The sequence below is a fragment of the Microtus pennsylvanicus genome, chromosome 8 (assembly GCF_037038515.1).
Source record: "Microtus pennsylvanicus isolate mMicPen1 chromosome 8, mMicPen1.hap1, whole genome shotgun sequence".
Taxonomy (NCBI): Eukaryota; Metazoa; Chordata; class Mammalia; order Rodentia; family Cricetidae; genus Microtus; species Microtus pennsylvanicus.
Genome location: NC_134586.1, coordinates 104397256 through 104420047, shown reverse-complemented (window position 1 = coordinate 104420047; position 22792 = coordinate 104397256). Strand labels below are relative to the sequence as shown.

Sequence of the window (22792 nt, the reverse complement as noted above, 5' to 3'; positions counted from 1 at the left end):
GCAAAAACTTTCTAATTGGCAACAATGAATATTGGCAATAACCTGAAATTTGAGGGAGACCTTGGTTCCTCCTGGGCCAAAAAATAGTAGGAATCTGCCCCAACCTTAGCACTAATTTCTCATTAGTAACCAGTAGCACTTGGGGCAGCCGTGATCATTAATGGACAAATATCCATCGAATCGTCTATATTTTAACCATGGTTTCAAACTAGCTTTCTCTCTGATATAGACATTGTGACTTTTTGCCACATACACATGCACACCCTATTCTTCAAATCTTAAAACTGCCCTCTGCTTATACCTTTTAACCCACTGCTATACACTCTGCCAATATATTATGTGATGTGTTATAACAAACTCTTCTTCCCTCTAATAACCCCCATCTTTATGGTCTTTCCTGTACATATGGTTAAATACATACATGAATATGTTGTAGCAAGGATCTGCATGCAAGAAAAAATGTGTTTTTCCTTCTGTGTCAGGTTCACTCACCCATGATATTTTCCAAAACCCATCTAACTGCAATCAAATTTAATAACCTAAACGCTTATATCCATGTAACAATTTTACACTGTATATATTTATCACATTTTCATTTCATTACCACATAATATTTCTCACACATGAGTTCTAAAAAACTTGAGGATAGCCTTACTCCACATTTAAATTTTACTATGAACTGTTGAAAACTGGAAGATGTGCCCTTGTTATTATCCTATTAGGATGCATTAGAAAGAGCATGACATGTTTGAGGTTCACCTTGGACAAACTAAAACTCCCTTTTGGGGGTGTGGTGATAACAATGCTAATTATGTTTATATAAGAATTTATAATTATAAATCAAATGAAATTCAGCTACAGGTAAGAAAATGTCCCATGATGTAATATAGTCTAGCATATAGTATAGCATGCTCTACTAATAAATTTAAAATATCACAGGACGAGAGAGGGAAAACTAATTAGCAGTGTGACCTCTGTGTCTCCTCAAGAAATTTTTGTCATTATGTGTGCTGATATCACAAAATATTTCTCTCACAAGACTGACAAAGTTTCAACTTTGCATCCAATATAAACACTGGGATATTGTCCACATAGATAATCATCTGTGTGTGCTTTGGGCAGGTGATTTTAAGCACAGTAGATTTTCAAGTCAATCAATGTCCTGTGATTTTCATACATATTTGACCACCAACACCACCTGCAAGGACTGTGTGTTGCCTAACAAATGATGAGTCTCACCATGTTGGCTTGTTGGAAGTGCACATGTATATGTATCTACTCTGGGAACTTAATCATCCCTCGATGCCATGTCTTTTGACTATTCTGATTTATTACCTTATTCCACCTCTTGGAAATTAATCTCTAGTCAGGTTTTGTCTTGCTCAATTTCCATTTGTTTTGATGGGTAGGTCTGTAAATATCTTCAATACTAATAGTAAATTTCATTTTGAACAGTTTTATTATTGAATTGCTTTTTATCCAAGGCTTGCTTTGAAGGTACCCTGGCTTCAGCTTCCTGAGTGCTAAAATGGCAAAAATGTCTATTCACAGTCATGTACAAATGATAATTTTCAGTTTGCCTAAGTAATTTATGTCTTGGTATGTAGTTATATGAGGATACTACAGAACAAAGAATTTACCAACAACATAAGTGTGGAGATGTATAGCAGTTAAGAGCTCTTATGTTCTCGTGGGTGACCAGAGTTCTTTTTCCCAGAAGCCATGTTGAGTGACTCTCTCTCTCTCTCTCTCTCTCTCTCTCTCTCTCTCTCTCTCTCTCTCTCTCTCACACACACACAATTATTTAAAAAGAATGCAGTCTAATTTCTATACTTTCTTTATGTTAGAAAGTCCCATTGCTTTACTTCTACTGATATCCTTTGTGTTGCATAATCCCTGGCAGACAGGCAAACGATCATGTGTGACAGGGAATGATCAAGAGACTCTAACTCCTTCAGTGAGCCAACTGTAGGGATAATTCATGCCTTTCTTTTCATACTGTGAAGTAGAGGGAAGGAGAGAGTGTGGGAGATGACGAGAAAGAGTGTCAATGTAAATTTAGGCGTATGTGTCCCTAGCGTATATATGGCGGTCACAGGACAACAGAGCAGACCTGTACTGTAGACTAGTCTCTGATAATGACACTGTGGTGCAAATGAGTACTGAATTTTTAACAATGTCATCTCTATGGTTTCAAAGTAATTTCTTACAAACTCAGTTTGTATTGGAAAATTAGATTGACTTTAGAAAATGAATGTTTGGTGTCAGTGTACTGATGAATTTTATTGCAATTTTATTCCAAGTTCCCTTGGAAGAGTGAACTTCAATTTAGAAATTGTATTGGTCAGTACAGCCTGTGACCATCCATGTCTGTGAGGGATTCTTTTGATTGGTGGCTGGGGGACTAGTACGTATTTGGCACCACTATGACATGCTAGGTGGTCCTCTACTATATAAGAAAGTTATCTGTTCATTATCCAGTCTACAGTGGAACCACTAATCAAGTTCTTCCATGGTTTCTTCTCGTCTTCCTGCTGTGGATTTTCTCAGTGTTGGACTGTGACATGGATGTGTAATCCAAATTAACATTTCTTCACTATGTTGCTTTTGGTCATGGCATTTATCACAGAAACTAAAAAGCAAACTCTCTCACGGGGCCTAATCTTCAAAGATATTGTGGGAAGATTTTATAAGTGATTAAATTTCAACTGTTTGATGTTCATATAATCCAAAATGTTAGCTTTGGTATGAGAAGGTAGATTTGTACAGCCTTGTTTCATTTTCTTTTCCTTTAGCATCTTGAGGAGAGGACGATGTAGATTTAGTTACCTTCTTTCTTTCCTGCAGTATAATCAATGAATAAGGTCATATCTCCTCTCCCACAGTCTTAGTTCTCTCCAGTTATTTATTGTCTCATGTTTTCTCATTATTGTTGACATAATCTTAAAATTTTCAGTCTTTTTAATTGAAGGATAATATGACTGTAATAGCAAACAAGGAGGCTAGGATAACATGGAGATTAATTGCTATGTTGGGACCCTGCAGGTCAGCAATTGCTTACTCTGGTATAAACCATGACCAAGATATGCTCATGTGACTGAGGAAATCTCTAAGTATGATAGAAGTAAGGTCTAAAAGGATGTCCTTTAGGGCTTTTATTGAACATAACGTCGCACTCTTAAATAAATATAGATGTAGAATCTTTATCAAATATCAACTGGCTAAAGATGCAAATGTTTAAAAGGAAATATACATCAGAGCTAAAAAGTAATTATTCTGACTGCACTAAATTTTATGTTGTTTTTAAGTCATTTAATGATGAACTTCCCACACAACAGGTGTAGAAGGAAACACTAGACCACCAGTGCTGGTTCTTCTGTTTTAGAGACATGTTGTACACACTGTCTCTAACGGCTGCTCATGGTGAGTGAGGTAAAACTCAAGAAGCCATGAAACCTGCCTCGGCCCAGGAGAGAAAACTCAATAAACCCTAATGTATTTTCATTCACTGGCTTCTGCCTGCAAAGACTCTCATCTATGTGACATCTTGGATAACCACTTTTTGGATGAGGAGGTGAAGTTCATCAAGAAGATGGGCAACAACCTGACCCACTTCCCTAGAGTGACAGGGCCAGACCCAAGCAGACTGGCATGCCCAGACCATTTCTGGGTGACTATGTCCTTAAATGTTTCACACTTAAGCATGACTTGGAGTTGTCCTTGCCATCCAAGAGGCTGTGGCTTTGTCTTTGTACCAGTCAGCCTGAGGACCTTCACCTGAACCTTTCAAGGCATTAGAGAGCTTTATAACTCCCTCGGAGTCCCTCCAAAACCTTGGACTAATTAAACATAAAACTTTGTAGAACAACAATAAACAAACAAATAATAAAATTCAGCTGAAAAATTTAAAATCCTTTAGATGAATGAATCTTATTTTGTATGTCAAAATCTCTTGTCTGCATGTTTGTATAACCATCATGATTGTTTGCTGTGGAAGTGAGAAAGGGGTACCAGATCACTTGGAATTAAAATTATAGATGATTAAGAACCATCAAATTGTTTTGGGATATAAAATCCATGTCTTTTGTAAGAGCAATAAGGACTATTAAGCACTGCACCCTCACTGTAGCCTCAACAGCTACATTTTTAAGCAGGATTTCCTCAATACTGTGTCACATACCCATTGTAATGTTCAAGACTCATATTTGGGAACCTGAACCAGTGTGGACAGAAGAATAATATTTTCGTTCTTATCTCCAGGTTAACTGAGCTCCATGGGATTATAGGACACAGTGAAATATTTCTGACTCTGGTAGTCTCCTGTTCTGTAGATCATAGAGACCATGAGAAGGAAGAATCTGGTTGGAACTAAGCAATGTACAATTTGCATAGTGGAGGAGAGTCAAGATGGGAGAAATGCCATCAACCTTCCCACAAGGAGTAACATGGTCAGTATAGACCCTGACACATCTCATTAGACAAATCACTGTTAAAATTCTAAAGGAGATAGGGACTAATTCTAAATACCCAATGAATCAAGGACTAGAATCTAAATTGGCCTTGACAGCAGCAGGTGTAATAAGAACAAGAAAACAGTGTTTGTAATAACACTAACAATAATTGCAATAATGGTATTTGTAAATAATTTTGATAAAAGATGATTGATAATACATTAAATGATCCTATGAGAAATCTAATGATTCAAATGATTAGTATAAAACACAAGCTAACCTAGAATTTGAAAGGGACAAATGATAACTCAGGCCTTAGACAGACTTTGTTGTCCCCACCAGTGAAAATGAGACTGTCACCACAATTTGAGCCAAATTTGAAGCAAGATTGATTTTTTTTATTGTGGTCAATCTTTGGAGCCAGTGATTGCCTCCTAACTGAGGTTAGAGGGAGCAAACCCACATGCATTACTTGGGCCGTTTTTAAGGGGTAAAATTAGGAGAAGTTATAAAGTAGGTTTGCAAAAGATAGGCAATGGGGTAATAAATAAATACAGAAAAACATTGCTGGGTGGTGGTGGGTAATACCTTTAATCCCAGCACTCAGGAGGCAGAGGCAGGTGGATCTCTGTGAGTTCAAGGCCAGCCTGCTCTACAGGAGATAGTTCCAGGACAGGCTCCAAAGCCACAGAGAAACCCTGTCTTGAAAAGAAAGAAAGAAAGAAAGAAAGAAAGAAAGAGAGAGAGAGAGAGAGAGGGAGAGAGGGAGAGAAAGAGAGAGAGAGAGAAAGAAAGAAAGAGAAGGAAGGAAAGAGAGAGAGAGAGAGAAAGAGAGAGAGAGAGAGAGAGAGAGAGAGAGAGAGAGAGAGAGAGAGAGAGAGAGAGAAAGAGAGAGAGAGAAGAAAAACCTAAAAAAAATCATGTGGTCACCATGTGATCAGGGAGGCTCTAGGGAATTTCAAGGAGAGTCATGGATAGAAAGGGTATTCTCACAAACAAGTCAAGGTCATGGGTTCTGGAAGGTCAGGATCCCGGAAACAGAGAGCAACTCAGCTATTACAATAAATTGAAACTTAATTTTTAGTAATACAACATAATATCTCCTGATGTCACAATGTAGTCTGGAAGGTTCATCAGTTTGTCATCCAAAGAATTCCTGTGTAAGGTGAATTAATTTACTGGGTAATGCAATCAAAAGCACCCCAAGTATAATGTAAAGATTTGCTTTATATTGATCCATTTATGGTCATTTATATTAATCTGTGAGGAATTACATTATTTTCCATGTTCTGGCTTTATTTTCCTTCAAATGTTATTGGTATTCAGTGTTTAAAACCCAAAACCTCTTTTCATTTGTTCCACCATCAGATAGTTTCTCCATATTCTTTCCTTGTTCACACATTCCTAATATACTACTGTCTCTAGCTGTATTTTGTCTTGTTTTTATAATGCAACAGATCATCAGAACCCCACTTATGAAAGCTCTGTGTCTCTATTAGTTAACAAGGTCCATGACATTTCTGGTAGCCTATGTCTTCTCATAGAAAATAAATTAACATAATTAGGTTACTTTTATATAAATGTAATATTTTTAAATTTGTTAAATTTGGCTATTTACAAAGCAGGGATTCAAGCCAACTACTAAGACTGAAAATGAAAATCTCCTCTTGAAACTGATAAAATACGGAATCTTGTGCTCCCTGTTAGGTGGTGATTATGCACATCATCAGTAAGGAAATTATTATTCACATGAACCTTTCAGCCCCTTAAGCTTGCGAGGATCACAGCACTCACAGGGGAATTGAGCCAGAAAAACTGGAAATTTCAGGAGGTTCTATGAATGAATGTAGAAAGAAGTTTCTTGTCCAGACTGCCCATTCCAAAATAACCACTCTAAGGCTTATATGAATTATAAATCCTTAGTCAATAGCTCAGACTTATTACTAGGTAACTTTTACATTTGAATTGACCCATGTTTCTATGTTTTGTCATGTGGCTCTTGGCTTTTTACCTCGATTTCTACATGTTGAACTTGGTTGGCTTCTGGCTGTCATCTCCTCTGACTCTGCCCTTCTTTGCTTCTTATGTTTGGATTCTCTGCTTAGCCTTATCCTGCCTGGCCATTGGTCAGTGGCAGCTGAGAGACTGAGATATTTAATCCACCTGAGCTTCATTCATCACAGTCAGTGCTACAATAATAGAGAAAAATGGATTCAAAAAAATGAAACCTACAAACCAAAAAAGGAAATGAATAGGTTGAAGCCTAAATGAAAAAGATTCAAACATGTTTACCTCATTCCACCCTTGTTGGTTTCCTCCTACGGATCTTGAATCTGGAACATCTAAACCTTGCATGTCTTTCATCATTCAGAGATACTGTTACTTCCCATCATTAAATACCCACTGTTCTGCTTGGATATTCAGAAAGCCTCACCATTGCCATTGAGTTTGAGTCCTGTGTAGATGCTGAGGTGTGTGGTATTGGACCTGTAGTACATTGTTTTCTGCTGATTTTAGACTCACAGGAGGACACCTCATCCTTCAAAAGCAGGAAAGCATGAGTGTGTCCAGGAATTCTAGACTTGTGTGTTCTGTTTGCGACATTGCAGATGTTGTGGGGCTGCTGTCTGGATGTCCCTCAGGCCATGTGCAGAGAGGTGTGCCCTAGATTCCAATATTGGTTTCACACTTCCCAAAGCTGTGCACAAGGTTCTGTACCAGGGAAACTACTGGTTCTTAGGCCACTTTCTGACTGTGGTGAAAAGGCACCTGGAACCTGTGCCACCTCAGAATTTGTAGTTCTTCCAGGTTGGTGACACTTGCTCTACACGGTGGTGTCTCTTGCTGTTCCACTCCATTTGTGAGGTTGAAGTTGAAGTTCCACTCCAATTGTGAGGTTGAAGAAAAAGATAAACAAGAGACAGCAGGTAGAATCAGGAAGGCATCCAGTGAAGACTGTGATCTGCACAAATTTATTTCTCATCTCCCTTATATAACCCAATCCAAATGCGGGGGAAGGTGAAAGACTTCTTTACCATGGTACAGAGAACAAATAAGTGTAATTACCTCCTAACATCTCTGAACATCAAGTAACCATACCTTAGAACGAAATATCTTTTTATCTAGGCAAAACATCCTGTAGCCACACCTTAGGTCAAAACTTTCTGTTGTATAACCTTGAAGGAGCTGGAAGAGCTCTGAACTCTCTGACTTTCAGCTAAGGTGGAATGGATTCACTTCTGTGGGCTCCCAAAGGTGTGAATGTCAGTGACTGTGTATTCTGTTGGTAGACTCCTTAAGAGCTATGTCTGTGATGCTTTAGAGTTTTCCTATCAGCACCTTTATGAATTTATATTTTCCTTAGTTTTGAACCCTAAGCCATGCACTGCATAAGGTTAAACAAATGCTTCGGTGTTAGGCTGGATCGTGCAAGCAAATTTGATCACTCTGTGTATGTTCTGTCCATTAAAAATGATCATGTTTATCAATGGTCAAATGGTTTACTCTGTAAGAGGGTGTCACAATTGTCACCATTCCCAGTCACAGAGGAAAAGAATTTTAAATCAGACTTCTTTTCACTACCAGTTCTGTGGCAAAACCAGGATATTTGAAAAGCGTTCCTAGGTTTGCCTTTTGGGAGCTCTGTGAGGTGAGTGAAGGGCTTGGAATTGCATTGTAGTTTGCTTATTTTGGTCTAGGCTTCTCCAAGTACAAGAAATTGCATGAAGGAATATTTAATCAGGAATTAAACATTTTACAGGATGAACATCTTTGGAGACAAAAATAACATTTTCACTAGTACTACATTTCAGGGTACAGAACACTAAACGCAGGAAGGAGAGTAGATTGTGACCACAGAAGACAAAGAGCTCATTATCAAGTGGCACCTACTTTGGTGCTATGCAGGGAAGGTGTGCAATGGGAGAGAGCTAGCAGAGATCCTTCATAGGGCTGATGGGGGTGGGTTTGCAATAAGGACATTGCATCACCTTCTTATAGGAAACCGTGCTATGCAGTCTCTCCTTTTGGAAGTCGTTTGCCCAAGAGACAAAGGCTGCTAGGAGCCTTGCTCCTAATGGTTCTCATGACCTGGGGTGGATGTGTGATTTTGTGAAACAAAGAAAACTGTGACCACCTGTTGCAAACAAGCAGCTGTGGCCCCGGATGAAATGAGCCATTTTTATTCATAGTTTCAATAGTTTGCATGAACAGTTTTACACTCTTATTTGTTTCCTTAGGTTTCTAATAACAACTAAAATAATTGCCATTTTGTCCCCGTATTTCCTTCTCTTTTTGTGCCCCAACTTCCCCCCTGGTAATCTTTACTACTTGATTTATAACTTTAATATCACAAGCATGAGCAGAAAAGCACGCAACAAAGGAAGTTTTCTCACTAGGCACATCTACAGGTAGAACAGTGTGCCCAGTCAGCATTCTTTGCAGTTACAGTGTGATGCAAAACAAAAGAGAAATTTAGCTTTGGTGGTTAATATTTAGCTGTAGTGAAATCTAAACTCTTACAATAAACTCATCAGTCAAGGCTGAATCACTTTGTTCTGTGTTTTATACTTCTGTATCTCCTTTGGAGGATATACCAGGTTTTCCCCTATCATCCTGTAGATTACATAACTTAGAAACTTAATTTTCGTAATTGGCATTGATTATCTCTTGTTCTCAAGTCCCTGTCCTCTCAGCTTCCTGCACTATTGAGTCCTACATTATTGACACAGTTATTAGAAATGAGGGCATTTGAGTTTCTGTGATTTTGCTTCATTTTTACTGTTCATAGACTGTTCTCATTAACTCTTGATATCATCTATTTTATTACATTTCCCTTAGACTCTTGTTCTTAGGATCCTTCTTTTCAGAACAATTATGCAAATTTGTAACGTCTTGAACTATTGTGACTCTTTCAATCTAGTCATAGGGATCGCTGGACAGGCAACATCCTGTTCTTGGAAATCCTGAATTCACAGTTACACCTGAAGCATCAAAGACTTTAGCAGCTGTATCAGGTCCACTGTACATTTTTAACAAAATCCACTTGGCTCATCCAGAGAGTCATCAGGGGAAAGTTTTTACAAATGCAACAGCCATCTCATCTATTGGGCTCTAAGAAAGTGAAGCTCGAGGCAGCCAGCAGTATGATTTGTGGAAGGAAAGCAAGGTGAGCAGGTAGCACAGATGCTCCTTGGGTCATGGCCCAAATATACAGCAATTTATCCATCACCCTTGCCAAAAATGGGTTAAATTCTCCCAGGTCTTCCCAAAAGGGAGAACTTGTTCATGTTATTCTCAGGCCTTGTTCCCCGAAGAAGTCACATGGCTCCTGGCAGCAGGCTCTCTTGGGAGAAAGGCTTTCTCAGCAGATATTCATCTGTGGGCTGACACATGGTGAGAAGCTGAGAAGTTTCTGCCTTCCTCCATCCCTCCAGATGTGCTATAGATGGTCAATAAGCCCAGACGTGATCATCTTCTTCAAGGTAACATTTTTGAACTCTCCAATATGGGGGTTGTTTAGCTGTGAGGACAGTCAGTCACATCATGACAAGATTAGTTAAAACAGTCACTGTCATATGAAGAACGTCTGTGATGGTCATGTTCAAAGATGCAATTTAGTTGTCAGCCTAGCTTTTAATGGCTAAATCATCTCAACACCCCAGGATAGCCATCTGAAGAAAGGATTGATGAATAATATTTCTGTTAAAAATCTTTCTTTCTTTCTTTTTTTTTTTCAAGACAGGGTTTCTCTGTGTTGCTTTGGAGCCTGTCCTGGAACTAGCTCTTGTAGACCAGGTTGACCTCGAACTCACAGAGATCTGCCTGCCACTGCTTCCCGTGTGCTGGGATTAAATGCATACAACACCACCGCCCGGCTCACTGACTGGCTTTAAATTCTTAAAAGTCTGCGTTCCTCAAGCCTGCTTGCAACAAATGTTTGAAACTGCTGTTTCCTAAACGTTTAAGATACTTTACGCTGAAGGGGCGGAGTGAGTAGAGATCGCCAATCAGGGACAGCTTCACTAAATGGAATGAACTGTCCAATGAGTAGCATGGATAGTCATAGCATGCTTCCGGGAAAACATTTTTAAAGTATGGCTTAGCAGAGGAAATCCTTGTCAGGACTCGTTTTGGACTTCTGTCTGTTCTGCTGACTGCAGGCCTCTAGGGAGGAAACTGAGAACCAGCAGAAGTACGAAATGGTGAGTGCGCTTTGGGCTCCTGGAATCCTGCCTGGCGAGTTTGGGGCAGTAGCTTCTCTATGGCTCCCGCAGTGAGATTTTCCCCTGGTGCTATGCAGTCCAGTGGAAGGCGGTATTCTAGCCCAGCAATGCCTATGCCAATGCTTTTGAATCGTGCAGCCCACAGGCCGCCATGGGCCCCTAGTCTTCTGCTTTTCAGTCCTGGAGAAGCTGCTTCCCCTCAATCGTCAGCCATCTTGGGTGCATCCATGCCGGACTTGCATCCAAACAGATTTTGCTGCACTGGCGGATTGGTGATGCTGAGTCCAGGCTGTACTGTGTAGGGTCGTGCGTTTTTCATAGTTCCGTTCTCCTCTTGTGCCTGGGTTTGGGCTGATTTAGGTTTTCGGGTTATCACACTGGAGTTCTTTCCTCTCTCCTTCATTCTCCTCCCTAGTCTGCCTCAGAATTGATCCCCGTTCCTCCCCTTGTGAATGAAGTTTGCCATAAAGATATGTCTAACTCCCTATCACCATATCCGGCATAGATTTTGAATGTTTCTTTTTTTCTGATGATATTGTCGGAGATTTTTTTTTCTTGTTCTTCTGACTGCAGTTTTTCAAAATTATTGGTCTGAAGTCAGAGAAATTTAAATTTACTTCATGTTTTATTTGTTTGCATCATTTTTTTTTTGAGGCTCCAATTAGAATTTTGGAAAGCTGCAGAATGTGGGAAGGTCGGCGGGACTGTTTAAGAGTTTCATGAAGTGGGCGGTGGTGGCGCACGCCTTTAATCCCAGCACTAGGGAGGCAGAGGCAGGCAGATCTCTGTGAATTCTAGGACAACCTGGTCTACAAGAGCTAGTTCTAGAACAGGCTCCAAAGCCACAGAGAAACCCTGTCTGGAAAAAAAGAAAAACAAAAAACAAAACAAAAATGCTTGGCTTGTTATTTTTGTTGCTGCTGCTTGTTTGGATATGGGCTGATAATAGATAGAAGGGATTGGGAGTGTCAACCCTGTAACAAGTAACTCCGGAGACTCAGGCCCCGTTAAACCTATCAATGGCTGAGCCCTACTCTGGCAGGTGATAATGGTTGGAAGGAAAGAACTTCCTTTGGGTGAACTGTTCATATTTAGCTTATCATGGCTGGCACCTACAGAAATCCTCTATGTTTTTTTTCATTTCCCTCCCCACCTTCTCCCTGCCTTTTAAAAACAATATTGTAGGAGATTTTTTTATTTTCTCCTGGCTGCAGTTTTTCAAGTTTACAGGTCTGAAGAAAGGGAGACATTTAAATCTGCTTCACATTTTACTTGTTTGCAGTGAGACCCAAAATAGAATTTTCAAAATTTGCAGTATGTCAAATGCCATGGACAGTGGCCGAGAGTGGAATCAAATTGGCATTGCATTTCTGTGGCTGCTTCTTTGTTTGCTGCAGGCTGTTTTAAACAGAAGGGGTTGGGAGTGTCAATTCTATAAACAAGTCATTTACAGTGTTGCAGTACCTGAGAAAAAATACTTATATTTCCTCTCGTTCTGTTAACCTCAGAGAGTTGATTTTCTCAGATAATGTAATTTCTATCCAGTTGGGAATCTTTAGAATGTTCATCTGAGAGAAAGATAAATGTGCTTACTAGTAATGAAAAAATGTTTTTTATTTGAAAGTTAACTTGAATGTGGATTATATTTATGTTGTATTTATTATTCTTATGTGTGTAGTTATGTTGACTTTCATTTTAGTTTTAATTCGTTATTTCTTTCCTTGTTTTATTTGTTTGTTTTTTGGAGACAGGGTTTCATGCGGTAGTCCTGGAACTCATCGTGTTGACCATGCTAGCCTTGAACTCAGAGCTCACCTTCCTCTGCCTCAGCCATTCTGGGAGTAAAGACTTTATTCTGTTTAGTGTTTTTAATATTATGTGAGGTGGGGACTTTTCTTTTTTGATCCAGTCTGTTTGGCGTTCTGCAAGCGTCTTGTGTCTTCTTATGCATATCTTTCTTTAGGTTGGCAAACTTTCCTTTTAAGATTTTGTTGAAAAAATTGTCTGTGCTTTTGAGTTGGACTTCCCCATATCTCTGTTATTCTGAAGTCTGTTTTTTTTTATGCCTTCCCATATTTTCTGGATATTTTGTGTTAAGCTTTTGTTATATTTAATGTTTTCTTTGACCAATAAATCTATTTCTTGTTTTGTATTTTCAGCACTTGAAATTCTCTCTTCCATCTCTTGTGTTCTGTTTGTGCTTGTAGTTGCGGTTGCTGATCTTTTTATCATATTTGTTATTTCCAGAATTTTCTTCGTTTATGTTTTTTTTATTGTATCCATTTAGATTTTTAAGTCTTGCATTTTTTTTCACTAGTTTGATTGCTTTTTCTTGGTTTTCCTTAAGGGATTTGTGGATTTCTTGTGATTTTTGCTTGTCTTTTCCTCCATTTCTTTGAGGGAATATTTCATTTTCTCTTTAAGGGCCTCAAACATTCTCCTAAAGTTATTATTTAGGTCATTTTCTCCTTCTTCATCTATATTTGGGTGTTCAGGTCTTGCTGTTTGATAGCCGCTAGTTTTTATGTCGTGATGCTCTGTGTTGTGGAGTGTGTTCTTACCCTGTGTTCCCATCGTTTCCTCTGATTGTTGTAGCTGCAGCCGTGTATCTGGTGATCAATCTTCCAGGTGTCAGTGGATTCATCAGATGGTTGATCCTCATGGTGCAGTCGGGGCTACAGGTTCCAGTTGTTGGGTCCAGTGTGGTCCTGCAAAGATGAGAATGTAAACCTGAAGCAAGCTTTATTCCAGATACCAGATTCCAGGAAAACCAGGAGCACACTTACAAATAATAAATAGAATACCATGGGGCAAAGAAGCTTATCAGCTAGCTGAGACCACAGCCAGTTCAAGCTTTTGACACTGTGGCATAGACTAGTTTCTGAACCTACCTTTGTACTAAGGGCACCAAACATTAGGTCTGGACAAATGAATTTTTACAACCTTGCCCTGAGTTAGTCAAGGGAGACCCTAAAGAGGGGAGTGAGTTTTAACGTCAATTGGTAACTAGGCAGCTACCATGAAGTATGTTTCAGAGGAGATTACAGAGAAAGCACTAAATGCAAGAAAGCAGATGTCTTTAGCAGTTAGTCAAAAGCCAGGCTGTGGTGGTGCACTCCTTTAATCCCAGCTCTCTGGAGGCAGAGGCAGGCGGATCTCTGTGAGTTCAATCCCAGCCTGGTCTACAAGAGCTAGTTCCAGGACAGGTACCAAAGCTACAGAGAAACCTTGTCTCAAAAAAAAAAAAAAGAAAGAAAGAAAAACAAACAAACAAGCAAAAGCAATTAGTCAGAAAAGGGACTTCTAGTAATACTAGAAGGTTAATAAATTAGAATTAATTGGTTCTTAGGCTGAGAACTTAGGAAGCAGATAACTTTTCACACTATATCAAGGTAAAACTCAGATACTGACTGCCATGCTTTTACCACCTCCGTTATCAGAGCTTAGTAATCTAACCATTGTTTGTATTTGTCCACTGTCTCCTGGTATCTACAGGAAGTGAATACTGGAGTCCCATGCTTCCCTTTTGATGGCATGGGACATATAGTTTTAAACACAGAGTAAACCATTTAGAGGTTTTCTTCATCTTTGAATCTATCTTTACTATATATCTCTCTTTTTCTGATTACATGAGTCTCTACTTTATTAAGTGATATGGGTAATATTTAAGCCCTGGCATTCCAGCCTCATGGAGGAGGTACCAGCCTGAGTCATGTTTATTTGCCACAACTCTATGACATTTCAAGGTTCCTGACAGCACCAGAAAGCATGTGGTCACCTTGTAATCAACACCATTTAAGTGTTTCCTGGCAGAACCTTTTAAAAGTGCTGCAAAATTTCCAGGCTAAAGTTGAGTCAGGAGGCCTCTCTTAAATCGGACACATTTACCTCTAGCAAATAGAGCCCACCGGAGAAATTGCTGCTATTAAAAAACCTTGCTTAACTCTATTCCCAAGCTCTTTCAGGTTTTCTGTGGATGCACTTGGCCTGTGTTTAGTGTCATTTGTTGGTGGAAGTCACAAAATAATCCCACACTAGTTCAGAATTATGAATAATAAAGGGTTATTTATTTAGGGGAGACTTACATATCATTGTCCCAGATCACAGTCCTCTGCATAAATGAGGAACAGGTACAGAGTCTTGCAGCTGGAAGCAATAGCTGGAAGCAGGAGAGCAAGCACAGGCTTTACAGCTGCATTTATAGTATAAGAGACCACGCCCATGTCTGCTGGTATCTTAAAGGCTGTTGGCTGAAGGAGCTTCCACAGCAGGAGTGTTTTGTATTGCTTTGTTTTCTTTTTCTTTTTTTTTTTAAATATTTATTTATTTATTACGTATATTCTGCCTCCATGTATGCCCGCACGCTAGAGGAGGGCGCCAGATCTCAGTACAGATGGTTGTGAGCCACCATGTGGTTGCTGGGAATTGAACTCAGGACCTCTGGAAGAGCAGCCAGTGCTCTTAACCTCTGAGCCATCTCTCCAGCCCCCTGTTTTGTTTTCCTATATGGTGAGCAGTATGGTTGCTGAAGCCCTGGATGCTGACTCCCCTCTCTCAGCCTTTCAATATGGTGGAGAAAAATATACCACTATCTCTGCAAACCATGTTCACCACCACACCTCCAGCAAGCACTTGCTGCAAGTTTCTCACAAACCTCATAAATGCTCCACACCAGGACTTCCCGAAAGAGCCAGAGCCATAACTGATCCGAGCATGATTCAGGATTCTGTGTCATAAAGAAGCAATGTCTCTGCTAGCCACTGGCAAGCAGAGGCTCCGTGAAAAAAAATGTGCCTACCAAGGAGCTCCATTTGACTCCTGTTTTTGTGGGTCTAGAAGCCCTCTATTAAAGCTTTCTTTGGCTTTATGTAGATGTATGCCGACAAACATTGGCCACCATTATGTAGCTACAAATATTCTCCATTCCTCTGGTCCCCCAGAACAGTTTCTCTCCACCCACCAGATCCTGCTTACAAGTTCCTACAGCTGCTTAAGAAATAACAACTCTGAGGCTTAATGTTAGTTATGTACTCTTTGGTCGATTAGCTCGGCCTTCCTATTAGCTAACTCTACATTTTAAATTAATCAATTTCTATTAATCTATGTATTTCCATGAAGCTGTCGCTTTCTGGAAAAGTTTTGGCGTCTTTCTCCTTCAGCAGCTTTGTGACATCTCTCTGATTGTGCCTTCTTTTCTCCTCTGTCTCTGCTTGGATTTCCTGCCTTGCTATTCCTTATATATGAGGCTTTTCCTCTGGCTGTCACAGATTATTATGAGAAAAGTTACTTAAGGCAGAAGCAGTTTATTTCATATCACAATTGAAGAGTCCAGTTCATAAAATTCAGAAGTGTGAAGCTGCTAGTGAGTGACACGCTAATAAATAGTAAATGAGACAGTGGGACATCAAGTAATCAAGATAGCATCCCATGATATTCTTCAGTAAATCCTATTGATATAATAACTCAGAGGTTTCTTCAGAAACATACATGCAAGATGATTATGTATCCTGTCAGTCTGTCAGTGAAAATTAATCATTCTAATTAATATATGTATTCATAGGAGCCAGTAAAATTTGAGGATGTGGCAGTGAACTTCACCTCAGAAGAGTGGGCTGTGTTGGATTCTAGTCAAAAGAAGCTCTACAGAGATGTGATGAAGGAAACATTTTTGAACCTGATCTCCATAGGTAAAAAGTACTGTAAACTCCCATTGCTTATTCGGTCATTGAACAACTGTGTCCTTGATGTGGGCGTCCCCTCTATGTGCTGTGATACCATTACTAAGTAAAGAAACTGCCTTGGCCTATTGACAAGGCAGAACTTAGGTAGGCGGTGATGACTGGACTGGCGAGTGGGATGCACAAGTGGCTAGCTCCATATAACATGTCCTGCTTATTCATGTCATTGCTGGTATTAAATTCCTGAAGTGAAAAATGTGGTGAATTTATTGTGTTTACCCATATCATAAAAATTAGGTTGTAATAATTTTTATGTTGAATATGAATGGATCATGATGTATTCTCTGGATTTTGTTCTAGAAAAAGCACTAGAAGAAAATATTGAAGAGGACTCTAAAGATGTCAGCAGGAATATGGGGTAATTTATTATGTTCAGTAGAAAATTATTTATATTATACATTTGGGACTCCAGGGACAACTGAGAACATGCCAAGTGCTCCAAATATACCTAAGTGAAAAATGATCCTACACAAATTTCTTTAATGGAGCATTGAATTGTAACATTCAATATTTGTGTATTTCATGCATGTAATCTATTAATATTGCAGATATGTCACGTGAGACTGAGCCCAGGAAAAGGGTTTTCACTAGTTTATTACACAAAACATCCATTCACATGCAAAGGGTTTTACTTTCTGTTTATACTTATGATGCTTTGAGCATCAGTACTGTGCTATGTTTGCTTTCTTTTGCTATGACCAAAAAAAAGAACTCTTGGGTGGAGGACAGTTTTACACTTCTTGTCACAGTCCCTTCATAATAAAAAGACAGGGCAGGAACTCAAGCAAGACAGGAATTTTGAAGCAGTCACTGAGCAGAAGTGATGGAGAAATCCTGTTTACTAGAGTGATCTTCATCTGTCAATCAGCTACCTGCCTTATTCAATCTTGGACCACATCTCTAGGGGGATACCACCCCCAGTGAACTGGGCCACTCCACCTCATACAGTGATCAAGACAAGGCTGCCAGAGAAATGTCTAAATGTCAATCTGATAAAGCCATTTTCTGCTGTCTAATTCCTTCCCAAATGTGGGTTGGAGTTTGTATCAAATAGATCTAAACAAACTAGCAGATATATTTCATACATAGAGCCTGATCTCCTCCCGTTGGCACACTATCCAACACAGTAGTAGTCCTCCTTTATCAGGAGTGTGAAAATGCTCCCACAGGTTTTGTTTCCAGACCAATCTGATTTAGTCATTTTTCAATTGATGGTACCTATCCACCTGTGACCACAGATGGGTGTAGTTGGTCACTAACTAACCCACACTGGGTGAGTATTTAGAATGCTGACATGCCAGAGTGTTTCTCCACTTCATACGCTTGTTATTTTGTCTACAAACACCAGGACTTTTTCCTTCCTGCCCACTTATTTTATACTTCTTAATTATTTTATATATCTGTGTTTCTGAGTTATGTTTTTATCCAACACCTTTGCCAAAAACATTTGTGGAACACAGAAAATGCAAGAAATCCTTCATATCAAATGTATCAGAATTGTGAGCTCTTCACATTAATGTTTGTTGTTAAATCTGGTTTGCTCAAAGATGGAGAATTGTTGTTAACCTCCAAGCCCGTGATACAGCTCCTTCATGATTCTTAGAGAAGTAAAGTCAGTACTCTACTTTTACATATGACATATGGCAGGGTCTTTCCATGGTATACATATTGTCCTTGATATTGATACTATTATTTTATTTCCTCTGAGATAGTATTGTGTTCCATACAGGCCAGCCTCCGATATTTCTCTCTGCTACAGTATTGTCTCTCCTTTTTTTTTTTTTTTTTTTTTTTTTTTTTTTTTTTTTTGCAGATTTCAGGGAATAGAGAATGACCATGGATATGAATGTCATACTGAGTGCAATAAAGACCAGAAACTTATTCCAGACAGTATGATCAATAAAGACATGCCTTCCAGATTAAGAGCTCATGAGACTCTATTGCATTTAAGAAACATTATTGGTCATTTATCCTTACATGCGTATCTCAGAGAAAAAACTACACGGAAACTACTCCTGTATAAGGGAGCTGTGGCAAAAGCTTTTACACATCAGAAACATTGGAAAGATACCAGTTATTCTGAATCACTTCAGATACTTGAAACTTCTAAAGAGAATCCCTGTAAAAATCAACAATGTAATGAAGCTTGTAGTAGTCTCTGTTTTGATCAGCCTCAGGAGAGAACTCATACTGTAGATAAACTCAGTGAGAATGTCTTAATGAGATACCCACATGGCCACAATGATGAAGTGAAACAATTTATATGTAGTCTCTGTGAAGAATCCGTCGTTGATTGCAGTGACCTTACCAACCACGAAAAAAGTCATATTGAAGAGAAAAGAAACATTTGTAGTCAATGTGGCAAAACATTTAAATGTGTAACATGTTTTGAGAAAGATAAAGCAACTCACACAGGAGAGAAGCCAGATGCTTCTATACATTATGGAAAAGCCTTCACCGAATTCAGTCATCATAACAGTCATGAAAGCATTGGACAAAAGCATTATGCCTGCAAGCATTGTGGAAAAAATTTTACCAGTAATTTTTATCGAAACATTCATGAAAGAATTCCCACTGGAGAGAAGCCTTATACATGCAAGCATTGTGGAAAAGCCTTTTCTTCTTCCAATAATCTGAATATGCATAAAATAATTCACACTGGAAAAAAGCCTTATGCATGTAAGCATTGTGGAAAAGCCTTCAACCATCCCGGTCTTCGTAAAAGACATGAAAGGAGCCACACTGCAGAGAAACCTTATGCCTGTAAGCATTGTGGAAAAACCTTCACCCGTTCTTGTCATCGAAACGATCATGAAAGAATTCACAGTGCAGAGAAACCTTATGCTTGTAAACACTGTGGAAAAAAATTCAGTCGTTCTTCTCATCGAAACATTCATGAAAGAATTCACACTGGAGAGAAACCTTATGCCTGTAAGCATTGTGGAAAAAACTTTTCTAGTTCTTCTTATCGAAACATTCATGAAAGAACTCACACTGGAGAGAAACCTTATGCATGTAAGCATTGTGGAAAAGCCTTCACCAATTCCAGTAGTCATGACAGACATGAAAGGAGACACACTGCAGAGAAACCTTATGTGTGAGCATTGTAAAAAGCCTTCAACAAATCCAGTGGGTGTAACAGACATGAAAGGAGCCACACAACAGAGAAGTAGAAGACTTATACATGCAAACATTGTGGAAAAACCTTTTTCTGGCTTTGTCATCTGAACATCTGTGAAATAACTCACACTAAAAAAAAGCCTTATGTATGTAAGCATTTTGGAAAATCATTCAACAACCCCAGTAGTTGTTACTGACATAGAAGTCACACTGCAGTTAAACCTTATTCATGTAGGCATTGAAAAAAAAAACCCTTTACCAGTTTCAGTTCTTGTAAGACTCATGAAACAAGTTCACATTAAAGAGAATTCTTATACATTAAAGCCTTGTGGGAAAAGTGTTTATCTGTCCCCATCACCTGAACATTCATGAAAAGATTCACACAGGAGAAAAGTCTTGAGCATGTAAACATACAAGAAAAGCCTTCAGTGACATCAGTCGTCATAACAGACAAGAATGAAGTCACACTTTAGGGAAGCCTTATTCGTGTAAGCATTGTGTAAACACCTCACCAATTTCTATTCATGAAGGTTCAGGAAAGAGATCATACTGAAGAGAAGTGCTATGCATGTACGCATTGTGGAAAGCATTTACCCGCTCCAGTCAGCTGAACATCCGGGAAAGGGTTCAAATAGGAAAGAAGGTTTTTGCGTGTAAACTTTACAGGAAAAGTTTCAATGCTTCCGCTTGTCCTGATTTGCATGAAAAACCATTACATTGGAGAAAAACCCTTTGTATGTAAAAGATTGTAAGCTGTCCATTCTGTAGACTTTAACAGGCATAAAATAGTTACCTTAAAGCCTTATGCACATAAGAATTATGGGAAATCCTTCAGCTGCTCTTGTGATCATAACAGACCTGAAACTCTTCACACTAGTCAGTAGCCTAATGCATGTAACTATTATCAGAAAGTCTTTAGTAGATTGACTTGGTATAAGAGTAGAAACATTATGCTGGATAGAAACCTTCTGTATGTAAACATATTATATAAACGATTTCTTTGTTCTTGTGATTTTAACAAGCATAAATGTCTCACAAAGTATCTGTAATATGGGAAAGTCTTCAGCACATTCAGTTTCTGTAACCCTTTTGCATAGATTTACTCTGGAAAGAATTCTAAAGCATATATCCATTTGAGTATTGTTCAAAGCTTCAGAAGTTCCTGTTGCCATGATGTTCTAAAGAATTCACTCAGGAGACAGACTTTATGTGTATAACCATGTGGAAAATCTTTTAGCAACCACAGTTCCTACTCTTCTCAGTAACTTTTTCACTTGTGAGAACCTTTGTGTATAGAATAAATGTGGGAAAATGTTTAAAGTGTTTAGAATGAATAAAGCTTAAAAGTGTTTGTCCTTTATGGTAGTGCATTCCAAAATTTCTGTTTTACATCACTGCTCAAGTCCGTAGTGATCTCACAGTGAAAAGAAGTACAGTGTGTGGAATGTATACCAGTAATATCTCTGTAATGCTGTTGGTAAAATCGCTCCTATTGTGAGTAATGGAAGAGGAATGTGCTAGGAACATGAGATGTACCAGCTAGTCATGATTCTTCCCAGTAAATGTGATTATCTGCATTGCCTCCCTGGATCTTACATGGTGGAAATAATGTATCAGTTTCTAAATTTGTCTTCTAATGATCACATATTCACTTCCTAATGAACTGAGGGAGAAAGAGAATGAGAGAGAGGAGTATGGAGTTTACTTTCTTTATGCCAAAAGCTTTGGAAAAAAATACCGCCTTTACCTCAATTGCTGGCAATATACTGTCCAGACTTGATTAGTAGGATGCAAATAAAACCAACTGCCAAATTTCCCCAAGATATGACAGCCATTCAAAATGCCCTTCTTCACAAAATTTTTTGTCATGTATACTAGCCTACAGGCTAAAGACGGATTCCCCAGCATTACAGAAGAACTTTGAATGATTGTCCAGGGAGCCTGATGTCCCTGGTGTTAGGCAACATTTCACCCTTCTGGGATCTTGAGTTAAAGAATAATACTTAGAATTAAAGTTTTTCTTATAATAAAGTTGAGTTAAATATAAAACTTTAGACTCTCAGAGATAAATAATTGAATTCATTCTCTAATTTTGTCAAATGTAATTTGTAATTACATTGTAAATGTAATTCTTACCTAACAACTGGTTTTGCTGTATATAATCTTGCTATGCTAAAGTTAAAACCTTCCTTTTTAGTGAGACATAAAATGGGAGATGCTGTGGAATAATCCTGTACACTGTGATGATTTGTCACTCAGATTGGTTTAATATAAACCTGATTGCTCAGTAGCCATATAGGTTATATAGGGAGAACAACAAAGCTAAGGACACTCGGAAGAATGTTGGTGTCAAAGAGTCACCAGGAGGTACATGCTGAAGGACAGGTAACGCTATGAACCATATGTCAATACATAAATTAATAGGGTTGTAAGAGCTAGTTATTTATAAACCTGAGGTATAAGACAAGAATTTAAAATTTGTAAGTCCCTGTGGTTATTTGGGAGTGGGCTTATGGGAAAGAAAAACTGTCTGCATTATAATCATGATATATAATGTAGATGTGAGTACAAGATTATGTACACACATGAATTTACACATATATATGTATGTGCATGATATATGTATATAATATACATGCTATAATATACACAATATATGCATAATATATGTATATGATATATATGTATAATATATATATATATAATGAAGTTATGCCACTTGGCTTGACCCTTCTTAAACCCAAGAAGCTTACGTTAATATATATATAACACCAGACTTGATCGGGGGAGGGGGAGGGAAATGGGAGGCTGTGGCGGGGAGGAGGCAGAAATCCTTAATAAATAAATAAATTTAAAAAAAACCCACCAGTACCAGGCATAAGAAATCTTTGAGTTGTCCATGATAATCTTTAATTTCCTAAGAAATTTAGGGTAAATACTCTTTCTTTTGGTCATCTCTCTGACGCTGAATGTGAGTCATATTAACTGAAACCATTGTACAATTTGAATCCAGGATGAAACTGTTGAGCTCGATATAATACTAAACCACATTCATTTATTCTAACTTTCAGAGGAAAGTTCCTCAGTGAGAGAAGCAGCCATAGCCCTCTTCAATTGTTAACTCTTTGTGGTTTGAATAAGAATGGCCCCCATAGGCTCCTGTATTTGAATGCTTGACTAACAGTTGTGGAATTGTTGGGAAGAATTATAAGTGGCCTAGTTTGAGAGGGATAGTAACTGTGTTGGGCTCAATGTTTCT

The 22792-nt window shown here is 38.6% G+C and overlaps 1 protein-coding gene across 1 annotated transcript; it reads left to right on the top strand.

Moving 5' to 3' along the window:
* Positions 1-9649: 9649 nt before the first annotated feature.
* LOC142855732 (uncharacterized) lies at positions 9650-20713 on the top strand. The gene is made up of 5 exons (XM_075982155.1): positions 9650-9934; positions 10613-10654; positions 16236-16362; positions 16714-16771; positions 18227-20713. Exons 1-5 carry the CDS (start codon positions 9650-9652, stop codon positions 19512-19514), a joined length of 1800 nt encoding a protein of 599 aa, XP_075838270.1. The 3' UTR covers positions 19515-20713.
* The last annotated feature ends 2079 nt before the right edge of the window (positions 20714-22792 follow it).